The sequence below is a fragment of the Watersipora subatra genome, chromosome 1 (assembly GCF_963576615.1).
Source record: "Watersipora subatra chromosome 1, tzWatSuba1.1, whole genome shotgun sequence".
Lineage (NCBI taxonomy): Eukaryota > Metazoa > Bryozoa > Gymnolaemata > Cheilostomatida > Watersiporidae > Watersipora > Watersipora subatra.
This window is the reverse complement of record NC_088708.1, coordinates 18,638,286-18,661,557: the sequence shown is the minus strand read 5'-3', so window position 1 is coordinate 18,661,557 and position 23,272 is coordinate 18,638,286. Positions and strand designations below refer to the sequence as shown.

The 23,272-nt window shown below is 37.2% G+C and overlaps 2 protein-coding genes across 3 annotated transcripts; one reads left to right on the top strand and one right to left on the bottom strand.

Moving 5' to 3' along the window:
- The first annotated feature begins 1 nt into the window (after window position 1).
- On the top strand, window positions 2–23,010 carry LOC137385918 (peptidyl-prolyl cis-trans isomerase E-like). 2 transcript variants are annotated; one of them, XM_068072533.1, is made up of 11 exons: window positions 2–107; window positions 15,022–15,120; window positions 16,235–16,305; window positions 16,625–16,709; window positions 17,077–17,189; window positions 18,708–18,837; window positions 21,116–21,195; window positions 21,293–21,398; window positions 22,077–22,152; window positions 22,258–22,324; window positions 22,524–23,010. In XM_068072533.1, exons 1-11 carry the CDS (start codon window positions 101–103, stop codon window positions 22,587–22,589), a joined length of 900 nt encoding a protein of 299 aa, XP_067928634.1. In that variant the 5' UTR covers window positions 2–100; the 3' UTR covers window positions 22,590–23,010. The 2 variants fall into 2 exon arrangements, with proteins under 2 accessions (XP_067928634.1, XP_067928633.1); XM_068072532.1 differs by lacking the exon at window positions 2–107 and adding an exon at window positions 14,608–14,766.
- Window positions 683–10,522, bottom strand: LOC137408016 (spindle and centriole-associated protein 1-like). Its single transcript, XM_068094410.1, has 14 exons — window positions 10,394–10,522; window positions 8,364–8,411; window positions 8,153–8,225; window positions 7,816–7,979; window positions 7,523–7,593; window positions 6,467–6,633; window positions 6,148–6,354; window positions 5,844–5,914; window positions 5,547–5,708; window positions 4,801–4,893; window positions 4,616–4,708; window positions 4,204–4,489; window positions 4,014–4,099; window positions 683–1,094 (listed from the first exon to the last, which is right to left on the bottom strand). The coding sequence occupies exons 1-14, from the start codon at window positions 10,466–10,468 to the stop codon at window positions 1,014–1,016; spliced, it is 1,677 nt and encodes a 558-aa protein (XP_067950511.1). The 5' UTR covers window positions 10,469–10,522; the 3' UTR covers window positions 683–1,013.
- Window positions 23,011–23,272: the final 262 nt, after the last annotated feature.

Sequence of the window (23,272 nt, the reverse complement as noted above, 5' to 3'; positions counted from 1 at the left end):
CATCTCAAAACCAGATAGTGGACACGGATATACTTTTTTCAACCAGAAAAGGCACAGATCCATCTGTTGGCCTTTGTAGAAGCATTGCCTGGTTCCAAAAATGAAATGTGAGTAAATCAAAGACATTGAATGCCATGTAAAGTAGTTAATCAGCAACTCTGGTCACATAACTGCTCATATCCTTCAATGTTATATCCTTCAATGTTATATCCTTCAATGTTATATAGAATCACCAGCCAGGGCAGCTGCCAAGTCAGAACAATATGAGAGAAAAGGAGGGTAGTAACATTGGCTAAGTGCCATAGGCATGTTAACAGGGTGAGCATGATTGACCCTGCCCCCCTGGGCTCAGCTCGCTCACAAACTGACAATTGCTTTGGCATGCCAGAGGTCAGCTATTGCCAGTGGGGAAATTGTTGATTATTCTAAGAGACCAAGCATGTTTTTGCACAATGCTTGGCAAAACAGGCTATCTCTAGTTTGCATATTTATAATCCATTAGCCATGTAGACAATCACCAGATTCTGGGCTAGACTCCAGGCAACAGCTGTGTCGCTGATGAAATGTTCTCCCTGGCCATAGGAGAGAGAGAAGGTAACTTCAGTACAACAGGTCTTAATTACTAAGATTACAGTCAAAGGCAAACAAGTTTGGAGAACAAAGAGAAATGCTTTATTAGCAATTGGTTGACTTTATATTCAGCAAATAAATACAGATCACCCTAGAACTACAGTTAGCAACTCGGCGCCTACATTATGAGGCAGAAGTGTAAAATAAGAAAATACAAAATGATGCAGTGAACGTGAGAATTGCCAGGCAGCTCAACACTTGTGGGTGTATTTAGAATTATCCACTCTTGTCACAGCTTGTAGACCATGTTTGGTACAAACAAGAGAGTTTAATGAATGAAAACCACTCCTAATTGTGCTGATTAATAACATATTTAACTAGGATATCACATGCTGCGCTTCCCTGACACATAGTTCATTATCATGACAACGCACTCCACTTCTTCACAAGTTATCTGTGAGCCAAAATGCTGCTGTCTTGGGGTGTTCTTTTTGCATCTCCTCTCCAAGCTTGCGGAATCTTTCCTACAATCACAGCATCACCATAAACAACAATCTGCATTTAGAATTTTATCCTAAACGCATATTTCTGATCCGATCTCTTTCCATCAAGCTCAACCAAAGCCCTGACATATTGTTTCTGCTATACTTTACCTGCTCGCTATTAAGACCTGCTTGGTTTCCTTCTATACAGCGTTTAGACAGCAGATTCACACTGGCCACTTTGTGCATGTATGATATACAGTCAAGCCAGCTTATCATATATGCTTAGGCTTAATGTATATCATCAAGCCCGTGGTTACGATAACCTTCACACGAGAACATTTATTAACACTTGATATAAATTTTTAAACAAATATTCAACTCCATACCCAAAGCAATTTTCAACATAACTTTTCAAGTTTCTAATGAAAATTAAAATACGAAACATACAAACAATATATATACAAGCTTTACTAGTTTAAACATATATATATATATATATATATACTTGTTTATATATATACTAGTTTAAACATATATATATACTTGTTTATACATATATATACTAGTTTAAATGTCACCAAGTCCAAGTTAGAGTAAGTCAAGCTGTATATAACTAATAGTCAGCCGTTCCCTCAAATGTACCCTTCACTGAATCAACACCTCCTTTTCATTTTTTACCAAAAGTACAAAAATATATTTTTATTTATTCTTACTCTATTTTTAAGAATAGCGGTATCACCCAGCGTTGCCATAGTAATGAAAAAGTCTTTGCACAGAAAATTGACTTGTATTTAACATATAACAACATTTGCCATTCTAACTTTCAAACTACATGTTATGAAAAAAGTGTTTTGTGTAGTTGAAATAATTTGAGAGAAAATAAAAACAACTGTAAAGGTTTCAAACCTTGTCAAACAACTGTAACTTTTAAACTTCATTTCATGAGGAAAATGTTTTGTGCATGTCAAATAAATTAAACAAAATAAAAGAATATAAAATGCTTAGATGTAAATGTGAAATAATTAGCAAGTAATAACTAAATTAAGTTAGTTTTGTGATAAAAGATGATTCGTAATGATACAATTAATAAGAACTGAGAAGACAAAAAAATTCTGAATATGTTGAATTAATAATAAAAATTCTTGCATAGAAGTGTGTGGGTATAAAAAAGGTTACTGTTCCACCAGAAGCTATCCATCAAAACTTTGAATATAACGATACTAGTACCTCTCGATACTGGTTCAAATGTAAAAATGAGATATCGTATTGCCTTAGTCTGACCGAACGGAGAAAGAATGTCGAGGCTCTTCCTACGAAGATAATACTGTATAATTGTCCGCCTGAGAAGAATTGGCCTTGATATAGTAATTGAACTTAACTGAAAATATTTCTTAACATTCTAAAATAATTAACATGTGCATACGATATATCGTATATGATAACGTCTTTGATCAATATGCGATCATAGCTCAGTGGTAGAGCGCCTAGATAAGAAACTTGCAGATGCATTTGTCGGGGATTCAAATCCATCAGAACGCGGAATTTTAGTTCCAAGATCGTTAAAGCTATAGCTGGAACGACACACATATGACCAACTGAGAAATATATACAGATTTTTGGAGTTTTTTAAACTTTTAAGCAAGCCTTTTCCTGCCCGATGATTCACATCTTTGCACTGGCGAGAGAGGGACTCTAGTGATGTAAAAGCTAGTGTTCCATAACACCTTTCCTTTCGCATGCAGTTTTATAGAAAAAGGCGGACCCAGACTGAAATACAAAGCTGTAGCTGAGCGCAACATGAAGTTGAGGGAACTAAACACAAGCGAATGGCAAGAAAAGGTGAGAACCAGAGCTGCATGGAGGTCAATGATAGAGCCTAAACCATATGAGAGTCACTGTCAAAACGACCAACTGCGATAGAGAGACTATTTATGTTTCCAATCTAAAGTTTAGTCGTTGATATGGTTCTCTATAATGCATTTGTTTTAAGGCTATGTGTAATTGCCTAATTATATTTCAGGTTTTTGGCTGCAGAACAAACTTAACATAATAGTGTTTTTTTACAGGAAAATTTACTACGATTTTTAATATCCAAAATACATCTTGGAAAGCATTAACTTGACATGTTTGATATATTAAGTAGTATTTCACTAGATTACAGCCATTAGCTAATGCAGACTCATAATTGGCTAGTCAATCAACTCTCACTGTTAGGAGTCGTTACAGAATGCCTCCGCCTATTTCTCTCTTGACTTGACTAATTTGTTCAAATATATGTACATCTGCATATACGTATATAATACATGTATGACACATGTATGTTGGCATGTGCCTGTCACGAGTGACAACGCTTGGCACAAATATTTTTTCACATCTCTGGCACCTTAGGTGCTTCTGTCACGAACCCTCCAGGTTGGGCTCGGTATCATGAGATTGTATCCATTGACTCAAGCTCTCACCTGCAAGTGATATCGTTGAGTAGTTGAGATGTAATAGTTGGAGTGATTTGTTTGCTAGGTGATTTGTTGGATCTGGAGGTGCTCATTTATACGTATTTAGGTGTGTTACCATTGGACTCTACACTTGTATTTTTCAACGATGAAACTCACTGAAAAATTACCAGCGTAAATCGCATTTCAAACCATCATATATGTACTAACTTTTTAACATTCTCAGAAAAGTGCAAGGGCAGAATGCAGTGTCAACAGACATGAACAACAGTGAGTGACTGCACCTCCAACATATCACCTAGTTAACCAATAACAAACCTCCACAACTGCTATATCTCGACTACTTAATTGCACCACATGCAGGTAAGAATTTGAGCCAAAGGACTCAACCTCATCTGTTAGTCACCCCTCTCTGATCGAATAAACGGCTCATACATTTAACAAAAATCCTACAAGTGCCCTTATATCATTCCGTACTCCCTTTCAGTGGCTCATGTAACAGACATACCAGTGTTTCCTGGTGGTCTCCCCTGAGTTGACTTATCTTTTGCTCCAGTGTCAGCCCATCATCAGACTCTGAGATGACTCCTGGAGCTGTAATATGAGAACAGCATAAATTTAAGAAGTTAGATTAGTTACAATTATATTAATATTAAAACACACCGATGAAGCACAGGCTATGAGAACTAAAAATTTACTTCCTGTTGGCTCCGGAGATAGAGGAAGGTTCTCTACTACTGCTGTCGTAGGAGCTGACACCTTCGTAGGCGAGCAGTAGGGCAGCCGGCTCGAGTCGAGTAGCTTCATTTGCTCATGACTACCTTCAAACTCCTTGTATGTCGTGACTTTAGTAGGAGAAGCTGATGGCCGAAGTGAAAGTGCGGGAGTTACCTTAGACTGCCCGCCACAAACAGTTGTAGACTGAGGTTGTGTAACATGGACACTGTGAACAGTTCCACCCTTGGATACTCGAGCAAGTGTGGCCTGTAGCAAACAAGGAGTAGAAGCTAAATCTCAGTGCCACTATGCGATATATTTCAGTTCCACTTGCTGTATAGAGAGTTTTTGTCTGAGAAAAGCATAGATGTGTATTAAAGAACTAAAGCGAACCTTTATCGTGTCTATTTCTTGTCGCTGGTCAGTTTTCACTCTTGTGAGCTCATCAAGCACAACATGGAACTGCTGCTGAGTTTCTATCAACTCCTATAGCAAACAAGTATTAAGGCTATTGCACATCGTTAAGATCTCAGGCTGAGTCACCCTAAAGCGAATGCAGTCCTAAGAAAAACATATACCTTGGTGAGTAGATCTGTTCTGTTAGTGAGGTCCAGCATCTGCTGATCCTTAATCACTCTATCTCTTTTTTCCTCTCTTAGTTTTTCTTGCAGCTGCACATATGTACAATATCATGACAACATGTCAATATAGACCAGCACACAGCAGCTGTACATATATATTACACAACTGACAACATGTTAATATAGAGCAGCACACAGCAGCTGTACATATGTACAATATCATGACAACATGTCAATATAGACCAGCACACAGCAGCTGTACATATATATTACACACTGACAACATGTTAATATAGAGCAGCACACAGCAGCTGTACATATGTATTACACCCTGACAACATGTTAATATAGACCAGCACACAGCAGCTGTACATATATATTACACCCTGACAACATGTTAATATAGACCAGCACACAGCAGCTGTACATATGTACTACACACTGACAACATGTTAATATAGACCAGCACACAGCAGCTGTACATATATATTACACCCTGACAACATGTTAATATAGACCAGCACACAGCAGCTGTACATATATATTACACACTGACAACATGTTAATATAGACCAGCACACAGCAGCTGTACATATATATTACACCCTGACAACATGTTAATATAGACCAGCACACAGCAGCTGTACATATGTATTACACCCTGACAACATGTTAATATAGACCAGCACACAGCAGCTGTACATATATATTACACACTGACAATAAATAGCAAATGGCTTTACCTGACCAAAGTAGCCAAGCAGCCTGTGAAGCACACTCATAAGAGATACAGTGAATGTCGATGTACAGAGACTAGAGGAAACGCTTGATGCTGTAGAGTTGTGCCCTGTCACAGAGTAATCCCTCTCATACGTTTGCAAGCTTGCCTCCAACTGACTGAGTAACTGCAGATAAAAACTTGTATGTAGCTAAAAGGAAATGCTAGCGTTGATAGGCAGAGAGATCTAGAGCGGAGAGTAAGAAAGATGGTCAGACTGGAAAGATAAAAAGTGTTGACAACGAAATGGCAATATACCCACACTTGAAAGATCTGTACTCTCTGCAGACGGTAAGGACTTTCTTTTTTTCGGAGTTTTCTTTCGCTGCTTTTCTGAAATTACGATCAACACAATATAATGCCTTCTAGCACTAATAACAATAACAGGAAGAATGGAGATAACATAATAATGTCAACAACAAACAATGCGGATTAGTTATTCTGGTCACATGGATATAGTATTAAAGCCAACCGGTTGATGAGAAATGCCCAGCAAGCACTCACCAGCTGACGCAAGTAGCTGTGGTAAAAACAAAAACAGCCTCATGTAAAACATTGAACAATACCTCCGGCCTGTGTAGTCTCCACTGTATGTTTTGGATTATTTGGAGACTTCTGGGAACACAACTCCCTCTCCCTAGTCGCAGTTGGAGCGGCTGATGATTCACTCGCTATTGTGCTGAGATTTTCTTGGTCGATCAGCCTCTGAAACCTTTGTAAGTCGATGCGAGGTGGGTGGTCCACGATGGGTGTTGTCTCACAGGTTTTGCGCTCTGGGGGAAGATTCTCCGTTTCTACGTCTAAAAAAGCGCATTACACAAGAATGTAGCTGTGGAAACTTAGTGCAGTTATAATGCTGAAAAGAGAAGCTATTACAGGCCGTACCTGAACACTCTCTGCTCTGATGCCGCGAGGAGGAAGCAGAAGATGAAGAAGAGGAAGCTGAGTATGTCTCATTCAGTGCAGTTCGTTTCATCACAGAGTTGCTCAGTTTCTCCAACTTGGTCTGTTCCTTAGTAGATGACTTTATTAAGCCATCAGTTACGGCTGATCTAAACATAGAGCTCACACACTTCATAGAGTTAACCTAGGTAGTAAATCACTCATAGACATACACTGATATCTCAACACACGAAGGCCCAACATAAGAAACAATCAAAATACGAGCAAAATTTGGAGCAAGTTTCTGCCTTGAGATACAAGAAACCTTTGAGATATGAGGCGGCTCTCGATGGCCACTAAATGGCCAAGTATGCGAGAGACCATTTTCGAGAACAGCATCGCTTGATCCTTTTCGGCGAATCAATTTTAAAACAGTTTTAAAAAGACCGGCTAAAAGTTATTGTGAAAGCGAGGCAAAAAGCGCCAAACCAGAAAAAGATAATGAAAAATCAAACAAAGCGAAAATTAGACTTAAGGTTAGTAAAAGATTAAAAATTAGCTTCAAGTGCCTGTTTGGTAAGCTAAATTCATTGAAGTTAAACTAAAAGTTTACGTTAAGTAGTGTCACGAAATTCTAGTGCACCGAACACGTTGCTGTCAAGTCTCTCGAACACTGCCGTTAGCCACTATGTCTCTCTTGAAAGTAAGAACTCCACACAGTACTGTACATAATAATGTTACATTTTATTGCAGATTATAACCACTAAATAGATATTTGTTACTTTGTGAGCATAGGTAGTGAATTACAACAATTGAAAACATGTTTTTCTATCGTAATATCCTGTCTTTAGGTGGTTTTTCATAGTATAGGAATGGATTAATGTGTATTTAGTTATTTTATATATGAAATATTGCTTTGAGATACGATCTCAGTCCCAGAACGCATTTAGCCCGTATTTCGATTTATGACTGTATAACTGGAGAATATAATGAAAACCTATTTGGTAAGGATGCGATTGACAAAAACTATGGAGTTACTATTACCCTGCGTCAAATTACCTGCTGTGATAAATTGCATTTTCCTCGTCATCACTATTGATGGAAGTGATAGCAGGTATAGCTTTATATCTCTACAACAGAGCTTTCAATCATCAGTAAACAAACATGAAAGTGGCAACTAGCATTGATTATCTCAGCAAAAAAGTTAACATGACTTCATATATAGAGAGCTTACTCTGTTGGTGTGACAAATACCACATATGTCTTAAAGTTAGGTACCTTTTTGTTTTCTTCTCTGCTTGATGTATATGACAAAGTTAGTCTAAGGATTACTGTCATATGGTAATACTCACCCTAGCTTCATCTCCAAAAATATCATGCGCCACTTGCAGGGCTTTTGATGTATCATCCGCCAGCTGGTTGAACTCGCCGTTATTGTAGAGGATCTCTCTCAGAAAAGCATTTCCTGACCCAGACCTATTAGTGAAGTCACTCAGTCCCTGTCGTCTCGCTGATGCTGCCGGAAAGAAATAAAAGTTGAAACATGATGATAGGCTGTGTGTAGCGGCTGCGGAAAACAGCAACCATTTATGTGCAAGGCATTTTCTTGCAAAGATCTCGAAGAGTGAAAAGCTTGAAAATGAAAGATTATTGAAGTAGGGAACTTATTTGGGTGGAGAAAGCACTTGCCTATTCTTTTCTCAATTGCTGCCTTCCTAACCAGCTCCAAGTTCTTACTCCTATGAGCCTCTTGCCTCCTAGCCTGTGATAGTGCCAAAACAAAAAACTGACTTGCATAGCCTATACATCTATATCACAGCCTTATTGGCAATCAAGCAATTTTGGAACAGCAAAAAATGAGTGAACTGGACCACATTGACCCAGATGGACACCTACTCACCACTTCTTCTGGTGTAGCTCTCAGTTCTGTTAAGTCATTCACCGTAAACTAAAATGAAAAACTGTCTATAATCTCATCTAATTCAGATATATCACACTTCACCGAGCACATGCCAACCCATGTCAGGCTCTGTTAAACTTCATCTTGTCACGCTTGAAACCTCACTCAGCACAACACCTTAGTCTGCGTGACACACCCTCAGGTGTCAGGTTGCGTGACACCTAAGGATGAATTTCATCTCGGGATGTGTGACACTTCAAAATGTGTGACACCTCAGTTTGTTTGACACCTTAGTCTGTGTGCCACCTCAGTTTGAGCAACACCTCAGTTTCTATTACACCTCGATATGTGTGACACCTCATCTGTGTGACACCGCAGTTTGAACAACACCCGGTTTGTGAACGCTTTAGTCTGTGTGACACCTCAGTTTGTGTGACACCTCAGTCTATAAGACACCTAATTACAACTAAGTTACAATCTAATTAAAATTACATCAACCTAATTACAATCGCATCACCTAAGCACACCATACTCAATAGGCTAACTTTGACACTACCCCATAGCTCAGACTGTATTGCCACTTCAACCTGTGTTACATCTCACATTGTACTACGCCCTGTTATCATTAAAGAATAGAGAAAGCATAATATTATTATGCTTTATTAGTTATCTTGAGGTGTTGACAGATGTTCTAAAAAAAGAATCAAGGAAATTGACCCACTAAAAGCTGAGATATAGCCAGCCAAACACAGGTCTACCTAATAAAGAATCAGAGGAAAACCCTTCGAAAATCCCGAAAACTGTGACGTATAAAATCGACTTAATTTTCATGTGCTGGAGTTGCGCACCCTTACCGCCGTTACGTATGATTGTTTTGGCTACGAGATGTGAAACGCTTCTCGCGATAGTAAATAATTTACAGACTAGCTCTGGTTTCTCAAGAAAATCAAGCAAACATTGTGTGGTAAAGGCATTGCCCACAACCCCTCGCCGTGATTTTTCAAAACAGAAGAGCAGATTTTGACTATTGGGCTTCAAATTTTAACTCGACCTCCACGGATATGCTCCGAAGATCCTCTGTTCAACAAACGACGCGTGTATAGTCTATATGCGACATCCGCGGTTGCATTTCGTTTAGAATAAGAAATGGGAATGTAAATTTTTGTTCAATCATCATTTTTCTACTGTGTATCTACTGCAGCATTCAGTTGATTTTCATGATTATCGTCACTATTAACAGACTGTAAGTTCACTACAGCCATAATCTTAAAAAGAAAAACTTGACCGTGCTGCTCTTGCTGTAAGAAAAGAAAAGAAAACGATAACTTTTGATTTGATTTTTCTATTGATCTATTATCTTATCTATGATTATTTTTTATGATTAATATAATAATCATAATGCATACTATACAAAATAATAATATAACTGTGTATAGAATAAATGATGTAACTAATATAATTTGTAGAAAGTGATAGCAGAATGTTGCGAAATGATAGATGCGTGTAATTATTTTATTCTAAAACTAATCTACACGTCAGAGGGACTGGTTCGGAATTCTCAGAGCAATGATTGTTAGGCCCAATTTGATTGTTCTATACTTCCAGGGATTAAACCAATTAAAACGCCGTGATTGTTATAGGAGAGCGCATTAGTTGGCTTAATTGACCAATGGCACACAAGTCAATTTCATACGTCATATATTGATGATTACCAAAACACTTATGTTTTTTGGTAGACCTGTGTTTGGCTGGCTATATCTCAGCTTCTGGTTGGTCAATCTCTTTGATTCTTTTTTTAGAACATCAGTCAGCACCTCAGGATAAATAATAAAGCATAATAATATTATGCTTTCTCTATTCTTTAAATACAATGAATAATAACCATTGCAATACAATTCACGTGGAGATTAATTATATATATATACATATATATATACACATGTATACAAATGAACACAACCTCTACTCCAAGTATTTATCAGAGTGTTCACACTCATTCATACATGTAATGTTTTTAGGGGTAAACTTACATCCCAATCTGGTTTTGGATGTCTTTTTTGTTGAGAAACAGCCTTCCGTTTAGACTTGCTAACTACTAGCGACATAGCAGAGATTCGGTTTCAAGAATAAGAGAAAGGAGCTGGTGATGAAACACTTTTCTATAACAACAAAATAAGCACTTGTCAGCTGCGTGTAGCGAGGATTAGGAGACTGCAGCAATTTAACAAACGGACAGCATTAAAACACATGCATGCACGGAATTACTCCCACGCAAATCTCCCAACAAGTATACAGATAACGATTGACATGGAGAGCGGCCTGCAGATGACTAACAATTACATGAAGGTAGATCTGCATTGACTGGTGCATCTATTGTTACTACCGCAATAAAGACACCTAAAGATACCAAAATCACCATCAACCGCAGCTGCTGTATACGCTGCCATTTTCTTCTTAAATTTGTGCATCATTTAAACTTGCAAACTTGTTCACTGTTCAAGGCTCTAAAAATCTGCTGAATACCAACACTATCTTCCTATCATGGCCTACTTTGTATGCGTGACCTTTAATGAAATTTACAATGCATGAGAAGACAGAATCAGTTGGAATTATATGCAACCATTTTGTTTAAGAAACATGAAAATCTTTTGCTTATCATACATCTTTAAGAAGTGTAATAATATATAGCTTGAAAGTCAACCTTCCCAAAAATTTTGTTTGCTCCAAAACAACAGCGAATCTTTAATTAAAAATAATTTCTATCATCTAATGTTCAGAAGGCAGCAATTTTGATGAATTGCTGTGACTGTTGGATGCTACTAACTTGCAATGTTCCATTGAGGACACGTGAACAAAGAAAAATGTCTTTATCGGCAAAGCTATAAAATTGGTAGCAACAAAAACTATTACTATTTTAGTGCAAACTTCACAGCAACTTTCTAGAATTTTTTTTATTGCAATTCGACTACAATATTTAAATAACTTATGTAAAACCTACTATAAAAACTATGTGGGAAGAATATTAAACAGTTATTTAATATAAGTGCATGAGATGTTGCTGTTAGTCCTCAGCATTTCAAAACATACGTTAGACTTCCGAGAAATCGTTTCTTCAACAATATTTTATACCGTTTGTCACTTTATTTTTTAAATAAAATGAAACCACACACAATTTCTATGTTAGTGTAGCAATGTCACATAAAATTCTTACAATGCATTACAAGGCTAGACACTTTTATTGGGTAGCCAATAAAAGCACTTGAAACAAATATATATGTATGCCTTTCTTTCTCCATAACAGTGTGAAATCACTATCATAAATTAATTTTGTCTGCCTCTTGACCTTTATCACAATGGAAGTCACTAAATAGCTATGTATTTACAACAGTTACTGATCAGAAAAACCTTGATCTTAGCCTATAAAGAAAATGTAGCAAAATTCAGCAAATTGACAACTATTCTTTTGCGGTCGTCTGTTAGCTAATGTCATCTTAATAGGACTGAAATATTGACAAGGCATGATGAACTTGGTTAGTGCTCCTCTTTGAGCAGTATTTCGTTACAGAAAGTGTAATGGCTAGGGTAATACTCACAAATCAACTTGTAGCAATTTTTCACATTAATTATACAACTTTTATGTTGTTTATTCTAAAGCACATGCTTTTACTATTTGATATAATAAAAAATGCCAGTAGCACAGTCAGTTGAGAAGTATATACCAGTCATACTAGTAGCAGCTTATAGTTATTGCCCATTCACTAAGAAGGCTGCTGTCGGAAAAAATAACTCTCTCTTCAGAAGAAAAGGTAGATAGGCTATAAGCAGCGCCAACAGCTGTTAGGTGCAGTCTAAAAGCTTCAGTAGGTACTCGAAATTTCCTGCTCATATAGATGAAAAACAGCTTGATTCAAATAGTTGGACAACTCTATGAAAAAGAGATCATCTTCTCTATTGAGATTCCAAGAGCTTACAAAGTTAGAAGCATTGATGAAGTTAGAGAAATTTACACCAGGGTGCTAAGTCCACTGATGTGGACTTTGATTAGCAAGTTAAGGGAAGTTTTCCGATCCTTGACCCTCTGTTCGCAGAGATCGCAACTACAAACTTGATGTGGCTTTTCAAGAAAAAATACTACTTCCTTTAGGTCCTGACAAGTAGAAATGGCCAGATAGATACAACTGTTCTGCTGGTGTACAGTGGCGCTGGTGCAATTTAGGAGAAGCTAACCTACATTTATTGACAATGATGCTTGACGATGCTTGATGCTTATTGATGATTTGCACATGTTCGACCCATTTCTCCGGGTCGACTACTGTGTTCACATCAGTTTTGGTATCCTGCTATCTGCACTGCATCTGATATAGTGTGATGAGCCATGGCAAGTAGGTGTTAGTGTTGATGTAACCTGGTGCGGTTTAGTCCTTTCTAGAACTTCTCCACCACAGTCTGAATTCAGAAAGTCATCCGTTTTGAGGTATGCAATGTTGAGTAGTCTATTGAATATATCTCAGCTCTGTGGTCATGTAGGTTTTGTGTCGGGGTGCTTTGATCTAGACGGTCTCTGGCTGTCATGCTATACTGCCCGCATGCTGTCCTAAATCTCTGTTGATGTCTGCCCTCTTCCAGATTATGTTGCCGGTATATCCATGCAGGCTTGGAGATGTAGAGTGGTTTCTCTGTCATTCCAAAGGTTAGCTTTTACTACATCATTAAATTGTGAAATGAATAGCTCTACATCAGTGGCAGCACTGAGCTGGGCAGGCTTGAACTTAGATTTCCTGGTATTCATTTGTGTTAGTTGAGCAATAGCTCCTTCACTGGGCTAAGGTCATTTTCCCTTTGCGCTATTGGGGTGCAGAGCTTGGGTGATTCGGCTTGCCGCCCTCTTTTCAATTTCTTCACTCAATTGTTGTGGTTCATTGGTTGTATGTGTCGTTTTCCTTCTTAGCATTTTGTGTCTGGGTCTTCTGCCTTCTTGTCCAGGATCCCACTGCTGCCACCAATGAAGTGAATTTTGTTTGGTTGGCAGGTTTAAGGAGGTTGGCCGGTCTCTGACCCTCTGTTTGCAGAGATAGCAACTCCAAACTTGCTGCTGCTTTTAAAGAAAAAATACAGCTTCCTTAGAGTCCTGACAAATGGAAATGGCTAGGGAGCTACAATTGTCCTGCTGATGCATTGTGACGCTAGCGCTATTTAGGAGATTACCAGCCTAGTCGCTTATTGAAAATTATATTTGTTGGTGCCCTGTGATGCTGGTGCAATTTAGAAGATTGCCAACCTAATCACGTATTGACGATGATGCTTGCTGGTTAACTGAGAACGCTGGTACATTGCATATTATCGCTAGCTAGTTAAGGTTTGTAGAAAAATTTACAAGTTTGTTTTCTATTGTGCACAAGAATGAATATAACCATATGTACATAAGTATTTACACCTTAGAGGGCAGGTCTTTGCAGGTCCAAAAGGGTAAAGTCCATGTGTAAGCTATCTTAAGTGGCTAGTCATATAAGAGTTACAATGAATTCTAGCTCGCAGAAAACAGGCACCCCCCTCAACACATGATTATATAATGGCTAGTCATATTATACATATATTATGATTATACACAAAGGAATAACTAAAGATATATGTATAGTGGATTGTCTATACCAGTCCACTATACATATTGTGATACAAATACAGATTGATACAGTTGATACAGTGATACAAAGCTTTTGTTGATACACCAACCTATTCTTTTTGACCAACAATCGATTTAAAATCACCTTTGACTTGACATTCAATGGCTGTAGCTTATTTCGAAAAACTAATAACAAATAGAACCATGGCACACAAGTTTAGAATTAAGCTCGTATATTTACTGGAAATATTTGGAATTGCTTCAAAACTGATGCTGCTATACAAAATTTTAATTTTAGCAATTAAAACCACAGCATACATATTATTATTGAAAATGTTTGTTCATTTATAAACTAATAAAACATTATTGTGTTCGAATAAATTGTTTGTAATCAGCGGGTGTCAATTATAATGAGCCCTAGCAATATCAGGATTAGAAGCGGTGTCCTAGCATCATATCCTAAAATGCTACCGAAATTTCGCATACGATTAACGGCCAATAGCCCGTATTCACGCGATACTTGTACAAAACCTATGTTAGGAAATGAATGTATATCTTGGCTAGCCATCGGTTAAGCTAAATAGGTTGTTAACTCGTCTTACAATCGCCCTTCTGATAAATTTATATCGTTTTAGAAATTATTAATTACGAAACATTTGGGCGATTTTTATTTTTTATAGATTTCAAAATTGCCAGTGAGCGGCTTAGCGGTTTTGAGAGCTACTGTACTGTACCCGTTGACTATGTCAGCTCCACAGACTAATAAAAAGCTGGTTTATGTTGGTAAGAGCTGAATTGTTCATAGTTTAAATATGGCTAGTTTTGTAAAATAACACGGTTTTTTTTCTGTACATTGGTGACTTTTTCCCATTTACTAGTACTACAGGTATACCTATTCTCTATCATTAACACGTTCGCATTTGAAAAAAGTGTCTTTGACCCACCAATCCGTTTTCGTAGAGCAATGGGGATTGTTGTAATTAGTGTACTTGACTGTCTACAATTGTCTACTGTTTTGAGACACAATAAAAATTCTAGGTGGATTAGCAGAAGAAGTAGATGAGAAAATATTGGAGGCTGCCTTCATTCCATTTGGTGGAATCATAGACATAAATATTCCGCTTGACTATGAAACAGGTTGGTTTCTATTTTAAATGACGTGAGTTGGTTTTTCCTAAAGTGATCATCTCTATCAGCATATTTGCATAAACAGTTACCCTGATGTTCACTTGGTATGCAACAGTTCCATGCTACTAACCTTACACAGGTTTACTTGTTTTTAATTGTTCAGTTTGATTGATTTGTTCAAGAAAAAATGATTTTTTAAAATAATTACTCAATCATTTACTAAGTCGTCTATTAATTGAGGATTTGTTTCAATTTCTAGGCTTGGCATGATAATGATAGTGCCACTCATCTAAGAATGAACTCTGCAAGAGTTTTTGATCACCCTATCTCTTTTGTTATGGAATTCTAAAGCTTTTCTCAACTTTTAATCTAACTAAGTTTTTTTATTCTCCGGAAGAACTCCATTAATAGATTCATGATATTAACTAGAGGAAACTGACTGAGTACTTACCATTCGAATTGAAATGCTACGAAAAAACTTTGATGCTGCTTGTCTTAGTACTCATATATGCCCCTTTTTGCTGCTTAATAATTGGCATCTTTGCCCTTTCCTTATGGTCTTTAATAGCTGGAATTTTCAATTTGAATTTGGTTAGTAATATTAGTTCACAGGTTTTTGATGTATGTTTCTCTACAAAAATTTTGTGTTAAATAGCTCTCCTTTGTCCTGCACATTTTTCTACTTTCAAACAAAGCTTATTGCTAGAATATTGTGGACATGACATGATGGCATGGACATGCCATCATGGCATGTTATTTCTCATTATAGTTAGACATGTACACTAACACTTTTAACTTTCCAGTTTTATGCTTGTGATTAAATAGAGACATTTCTAACTATGTGTGAGGCATGCTGGCTTATGCTTTCCAATGTTTTAGAAGAAAATGTTGACCGCCAAAGTTAGAAACTAACTAATCACTTTGAATTGAAGGTTTTTCATCCTTTATCTTAGTTATATAGCATATGTAACAGCTGTTCAGGTTTATGTACAAATTTGAAAATCTAGCTTGTTCACTATATTGGGTGGCAATTGACACTGCTAAGTTTGACACTGCTAAGTTTGACACTGATGAGTTGCAACTAGTTGGGTTAGGCAGGTTATAGCTGAAACAACTGTTGTAGAAAAGCACAGAGGTTTTGCATTTGTGGAATTTGAGCTACAAGAAGATGCGGCTGCTGCCATGGATAACATGGTGAGCATATTCAATGTTACAAAATTTCAGACAAACTCATAATTTCTAACAGTGCTGTAGATTAGTTTAGAGTAGAGTTGTACATGAGTTACTGCTTCTATAGGGAAGACAACTGTCAGAGTAGTGGAGTACTCTATTTTTATGTAGGTATATAGTACTCTATTTATATGTAGGTATATAGTACTCTATTTATATGTAGGTATATAGTACTATTAATATTTATATGTAGGTATATAGTGCTCTATTTATATGTAAGTATATAGTACTCTATTTATATGTAAGTATATAGTCCTCTATTTATATGTAGATCAATTTTTAGAATGACTCGGAGTTGTTTGGAAGAACAATACGAGTGAACTTAGCTAAACCCATGAAGATGAAGGAAGGCCATGGCTCTAAACCAGGTAATCAACTATGTATGCTTCCTTTTTAATGCCATTCTAATATGTTATCTTCTGTGACGGATGCTAGACCAACTCATGCCCGGACGACTTGGCTCAGCCTGGCTAGCTCAGCACAGATGACATGAAAGGGGGGAGCCTTCCACCTCTACAAGAGGGAACTGAAAAGCAAGCTAGAGTGTTCGATTTGTACTTTCTTGCTAATGTTGTATTCTGTATGCCTTGCAAGCGAAAGTAAATATATTCGTTTTCTGAAACATGCCGCGTTGTTTCTCAGAGTTTAGGTGTGGAGCGGAGTAAAGGAACAGCGTGAAAATCCTGTGCAATATGTATGTTATCTTCTAACATCTGCGCTTAAACCTTTTTACAGTCTGGTCCGAGGACTCGTGGTTGCAGAAACACGCTGGAGCCACTCTTCTAGAGGGCGAGGAAAAGGCGGAGACTGAAGAGTCTGAAAAGGGCTCAACAGATAAAACAACTGAGGTGGGTAGAGGTCAAGGTCTTATTGTTTGTGAATATCAATTTCTCGCAATTTCCATGCTTAGCATGTTTGCGGCTTATCATTTGAGTCAATGTTGCTGCGTGTTGGATGTGAGTGCTTTGCCAACCCCTTTAGCTTCTAACTACATAAATTTATGTGGTGACTCATATCAGCACTTACCTGTAAAGGCACAATTTAGTGCTGTCGTGTAAGTCACTTACAGCTACATACTGACCAAGTAGCTAAAAGACTAGACGATTTGTGGAGACTCACTCACCAGCCTGCTCCACCATAGAATCATACATTTTTTCTAGAATATATTCATAACGTTAGAAAGCCATACATACCGATATCTCTCTGTTAGACATTGGTAGTCTCATTAGTCCAAACCTCTTCAACTTTGCACCTAGCTTTGCTTATTGTTACAAATGTATACATCTCTAGAGGTTCTACTCTGAATTTAGATTAATAATACATGTAGTTTGCAACTAACAGACAACTTAGGCGTTGCTTTCTTGGGAAATTATCAGTGTCTTTAGTAACTTAAGTAAAAAATGCCATGAGATCTGATGTTAATACACAACTGACACAATACAAAACAAAAATATTTTTTATTAAATGCAATTCATATTTCCCCTTAGACTAAAATACTGTGGTAGAATTCAGTTTACAAGTTGCAGTTATTGTCATGTTTTGTTGGTTAGATGATCTAGCCATGATCGCATGATGGTCTGGCTCAACAAACCAACACTATGAGCCCTATGTAGATTTTTTCATGTATGGAAATGCGCAAACCTAAAAAATATTTCATCTTTAGATGATGCTTTTGTTATCACATTTATTTCTTGAAGAATGGGTTCTACAAATCATCATTAGACAAATAAAAACAGTAGTGTTCAGATATTCCTATGAAAGCTCTGGTTGAAAAGATCTGCAGAAAGTAAATTGTCAAAGGAGCAAATATCTCTCCAACTAGAAAACCAGACAAGTTTTAATCACTGCATAGACAGAAGCTTTTTAGGTAATCAGATTTATTTGTTCTTAGTGCAGCATATGAACAGCCTCGCTCATAACAACTCTAGGCTAAGAGTTTGAGTTCAAAGTTAGAGTTAAAATTACCTCTATAGGGTATCACCAGTTCTGTCTTTAGAGTTGAAATTAGTTCTCTATAAGGTATCACCAGTCCTGTCTGTTAGAATTGAAGTTATCTCCCTATAGGGTGTCACGAGTCCTGTCTGCTAGAATTGAAGTTATCTCCCTATAGTGGTATCACCAGCCCTGTCTGTTAGAATTGAAGTTATTTCCCTATAGTGGTATCACCAGTCCTGTCTGCCAGCTGTCGAAAAAAGTTGATATAATGTACTGCTTTCTACTAATAACAGCTAGCAAATAGAACCTTGTTACTTAGTTGTTCTTGGTGGGGCAGATGTTGTAGTTACTGGTTTAAGACAACATGTTGTCAGTTCAGGTTGGAATCAGTAGGTAGCAAAGGAATTAGTAATCATGTCACTACTTTGTAGGAGGTTAGTCAGGTGCTGACATCTCGATCTGGGGCCAACCCACGGGTTTACTTTGACATACAGATGGGCAACAAGCAGGCTGGTAGAATAGTGATAGAGTTAAGAGCGGACGTGGTGCCCCGCACTGCAGGTAGGTGTTGTTATTCTTACCCTGTGCGTTTTCTTGATAAAATTGAAGTTTTAAAATGTTACAAAGCAGCCATGGAGAAGTCGTTACTGTTTTATTTGCCACATTACAGGTTGGCTCATGATCATTATATTATAAACTACAAGTTGATTGCTATACCCTCCCTATACCCTCCTTATGGTTATATTGTGTAGCTCCCTAACGAGCTGTAAAAAAACATCTGTAATTGTTTTAACAGTTTTAAACGTTCAATTGTGATTTCTACGCTACTAAATGCTGATGAGCATAGTCGTCCATATTTTCTATGCATCATTCACCGCCACGGATATAGCGAATTTGACTTTTGATACAGAGAAAGCCAAGAGGTCCACTAAGTTTTGATGTTAGTTAAATAAGTGAATTTAATTAACTTGTTCACTCCAGTAGTATGAAGACATTTTGACAAAGTACCAACAATAGATGGTGACACAGAATACTGATTGAACACGCCGTCCTTACCATGTGTGAGCGATTCCTTGAAGATTATGTATGACGCCTGCTTAGTTTACTGCAAGCAGAGGCTGTGTGTGCATTTTTGAAGAGTCAAGTTGTACAAACAATGGCTCTGTGAACTTGGCTAAACATGTCTGACCCTAGTGGCAAGGGAACCTTGACGACTGGAGACATGCCCGTTTGCAGAGAGAAATTTGACACTTACAGGTTGACTTGCAATAAAATTCACATTACAGTTATTTGGTATCAAAAGATTCACCATGTCTTACTCTGTTGTGTTGTAGGTGCCAAATATGTGGAAATGTGATTACAAGCTCTTAAAAGCTCAAAAAGGAAAAGCCGCCGTAGATTGGAATCTCTTTATTTCGATGACGTAGCCATGAAATTTGGTTATCGTGTTGTCACGTGATGTTCTCACGTCAAATAAAAGGCCAATAAAAAGCTCAATATGAAACTTATCGTAGCACTAGTTTATCACAAACACTTCGGGTTTTACCGAAGACCCCGTATCAAATATAGATGCTCGCTACTTTACAGTTTTGTTTCGGTTTGGTCTAATCGGCAAGTCGTAATCTGATCATGTGACCCAATACTTCGCAAATAATTTCTGCAGCACTTTTCGATTATCACAAGTGACCAACAGGCTCGTCATGATTGTCCGACAATGATATGTACTCCTTCAAGCTAAGGCTAAAGAATTAAACAAATTTTTACGGTAAGTTATAGGATATCATTGCTAATAGTGACAGCATTACGATGACGATAAAACAGACGCGTAAGAACAATAGAAATGGTTTATTGAATGCATGAAGTATATTTGTGAAAATATTTCGACGAATAAGGTTGCATGAAAGTGTAAACAGAAACCATCTCTCACATCTACGTCACATTTGAGCCGTTTTGGAAAGAGAATCCAAACTACGGCGGTCTCGTGTGGCTGTGATTTTCTGTTCGTCTTTTAGCTTTTAAGATCTTGTAATCACCTTTCCACATATTTTGCACCTACAACACAACAGATTAAGACATGGTGAATCTTTTCATATTAAATAACTAATGAGAATTTTGTTGCAAGTCAACCTTTAAAGGTTGGATGTCATGCTGGTCACCACCAGTGGCATTTTTGGGGATTGAACCTTGACCTGTTGTTTGCAGATCAGGCTTCCTAGACCGCTGGGTCATGGCATTTACCATAATCGGGCATTTTTAGTATTACATCCAGCCATCTTCTTTATCTGTCACTTTTGCTTTGCTGTTGGACCCCTGTCTTAGGGATTATCCTTGTCATAATCAGTTGAGGAAAATGCCAATAGATTTACAGCCTGTGGAATGTGTTTACTTTTGTTTCAGTCGGGGAATATTTTAGTCAGCTTATCTGTACCATGATGTAATTTATCATTGTCATCAAAGATATTACTTGGTTAGTTCTTTAGATTACAAGTTCCTTCATTATAACACTGAGGGTTACACTTAATGACAGCTAACATTAACAGCTGATTATCTCATTGTATTATTCTTCTGGCATTTTAAAGTACTGCCTTTTCTCCTCGCTGTTCTTGTCATATTTATTATAGGAGCATTGCTTTGTACTCTCGCTTGGTCAAGAAACAAGTCTGTCCTTGGCATTGTATCAAAATAATAATATTCACACTCAGTAAATGGCACAATTGGAATAGACACAATTGTGAGGTGCTTCTATAAAACATCTCTTACCTTTATGACATCAGTTAACATTTGGTGAGTTAAACCGCCACCTACTCACCTATGAGTGTTTTGGGGGATTTCTTTGTAGAAAACTTCCGGTGTCTCTGTACGCACGAAAAGGGCTTCGGATACAAAGGCAGCAGTTTTCACCGGATCATTCCACAATTTGTATCCTTTCCGCTTCTCTATTTTGATTTTGTGTTAAAATTTCTGTCTCCATTTGTACCAGTATAATAGTTGTTGAGTTTCCTATAGCCTTCTTCAGATGTGTCAAGGGGGAGACTTCACCAACCATAATGGTACTGGAGGCAAGTCCATATACGGCCGAAAGTTTGATGACGAAAACTTCACATTAAAGCATCTGACAGCTGGTAAGCTTACTTGTGCCTACTGATTTTTTAGTGATTTCATGTTATTCACTAGTGATGTCTTATTATTTACTAGTGATTTCATGTTATTTACTAATTATGTCATGTTATTTACTAGTGATTTCATGTTATTTACTAGTGATTTCATGTTATTTACTAGTGATTTCATGTTATTTACTAGTGATTTCATGTTATTTACTAGTGATTTCATGTTATTTATTAGTGATTTCATGTTATTTACTAGTGATTTCATGTTATTTATTAGTGATTTCATGTTATTTACTAGTGATTTCATGTTATTTACTAGTGATGTCATTTTATTTACTAGTGATTTCATGTTATTTACTAGTGATTTCATGTTATTTACTAGTGATTTCATGTTATTTACTAGTGATTTCATGTTATTTACTAATGATTTTATGTAATTTACTAGTGATTTCATGTTATTTACTAGTGATTTCATGTTATTTACTAGTGATGTCATGTTATTTACTAGTGACGTCATATTATTTATTAGTGATGTCATGTTATTTGCTAGTGATGTCATGTTATTTACTAGTGATATCATGTCATTTACTGGTGATATTATGCTATTTACTAGCAATGTCAAGATGTTTACTCGGGATTTCATGTTATTCAAAATCTATCAGAAGTTATTCACAAGTTGTGTTATGCTTGCAGGTACTCTTTCAATGGCCAATAGTGGTCCCAATTCTAATGGTTCTCAGTTTTTTATCTGTACAGAAAAGACTGATTGGTGAGTCCCTCGACAGCTCATATATCTACTTATGTTAGCCCATTTCTTCTCATCAATTCGCTCTTGTATGCTTCTGTCTTTATGTACCTGCATTCATAATTACAGGTTGGATGGTAAACATGTTGTTTTTGGAAAAGTTGTTTCTGGAATGGATGTGGTACGCGCCATGGAGGTCAGCAGTATTATTATTAAATCCATTTAATCTAAGCCGCAATTTATTATACTCTTGTCGTTTGAGCCATCCAGTAGGAGTTGCCTTCTTTTGTTCAAGGGACATAACTCTTAAGTTGTCCATTCTGATCTGTCTACCAGTTTCTGCATAGGTAATTCCTTCACCAGCATAAGTTCTTACTCCAACATTTACGTTGCAGGCAGTGGGCAACAAGTCAGGCAAGCCTAATCAGAAATGTGTTATAGTTAACTGCGGGGAATGTTGATAGACTACCATCATCGACCTCCTCATGGTGCTCTAACTAATCCTATGTACTGCTCACTTGTTGAAGAGATGTGTAAGAACAGTCACAAAGGATTCATAGACAGGCTGACAGTCTACTTAGTATTGTCCAAACTGTCTATACGCTTATTATATATTATTAATGTATATAGTTGTAGCTACTGTGTACATGTATATGATTCTAGCTGGGATGTGCTTAATATGTACCTCTGTATATATTGTACGATACACCTACCCGATCTACGTCATCCGTTTTCATGCATGATTCATGTATTGCGGCTGTTTAGGATGAGGCAATGTTTGCGGTAGGCTCTATTCTACTGTCCCTATTCACGAGGAGAGGCACTTGCCTGCCTCTTCAATTGTTCAACTATGAATTCACAATATACTACTATGTATAACAACACCCTGTGTGAGCATTTCTACGCCCGAATCTTCTACAGCTGTTCTTGAGTGTCCTTAGATTTTCCAGTGAGTATCTTCAGATTAGATAGGTGTTTATGAATAATTTGCTGCCTTTCATATTTCTGAGATTAATTAATTAAAATTAATTGTGACACATATAATTATATGTTAGCTTATATAGGAGAATAAATGATATGCATAACTTACAGCAAAGAGCTATCAGACGCGATGAGTTTTAGAAAGAGTCTGAAGCGTGGTCGC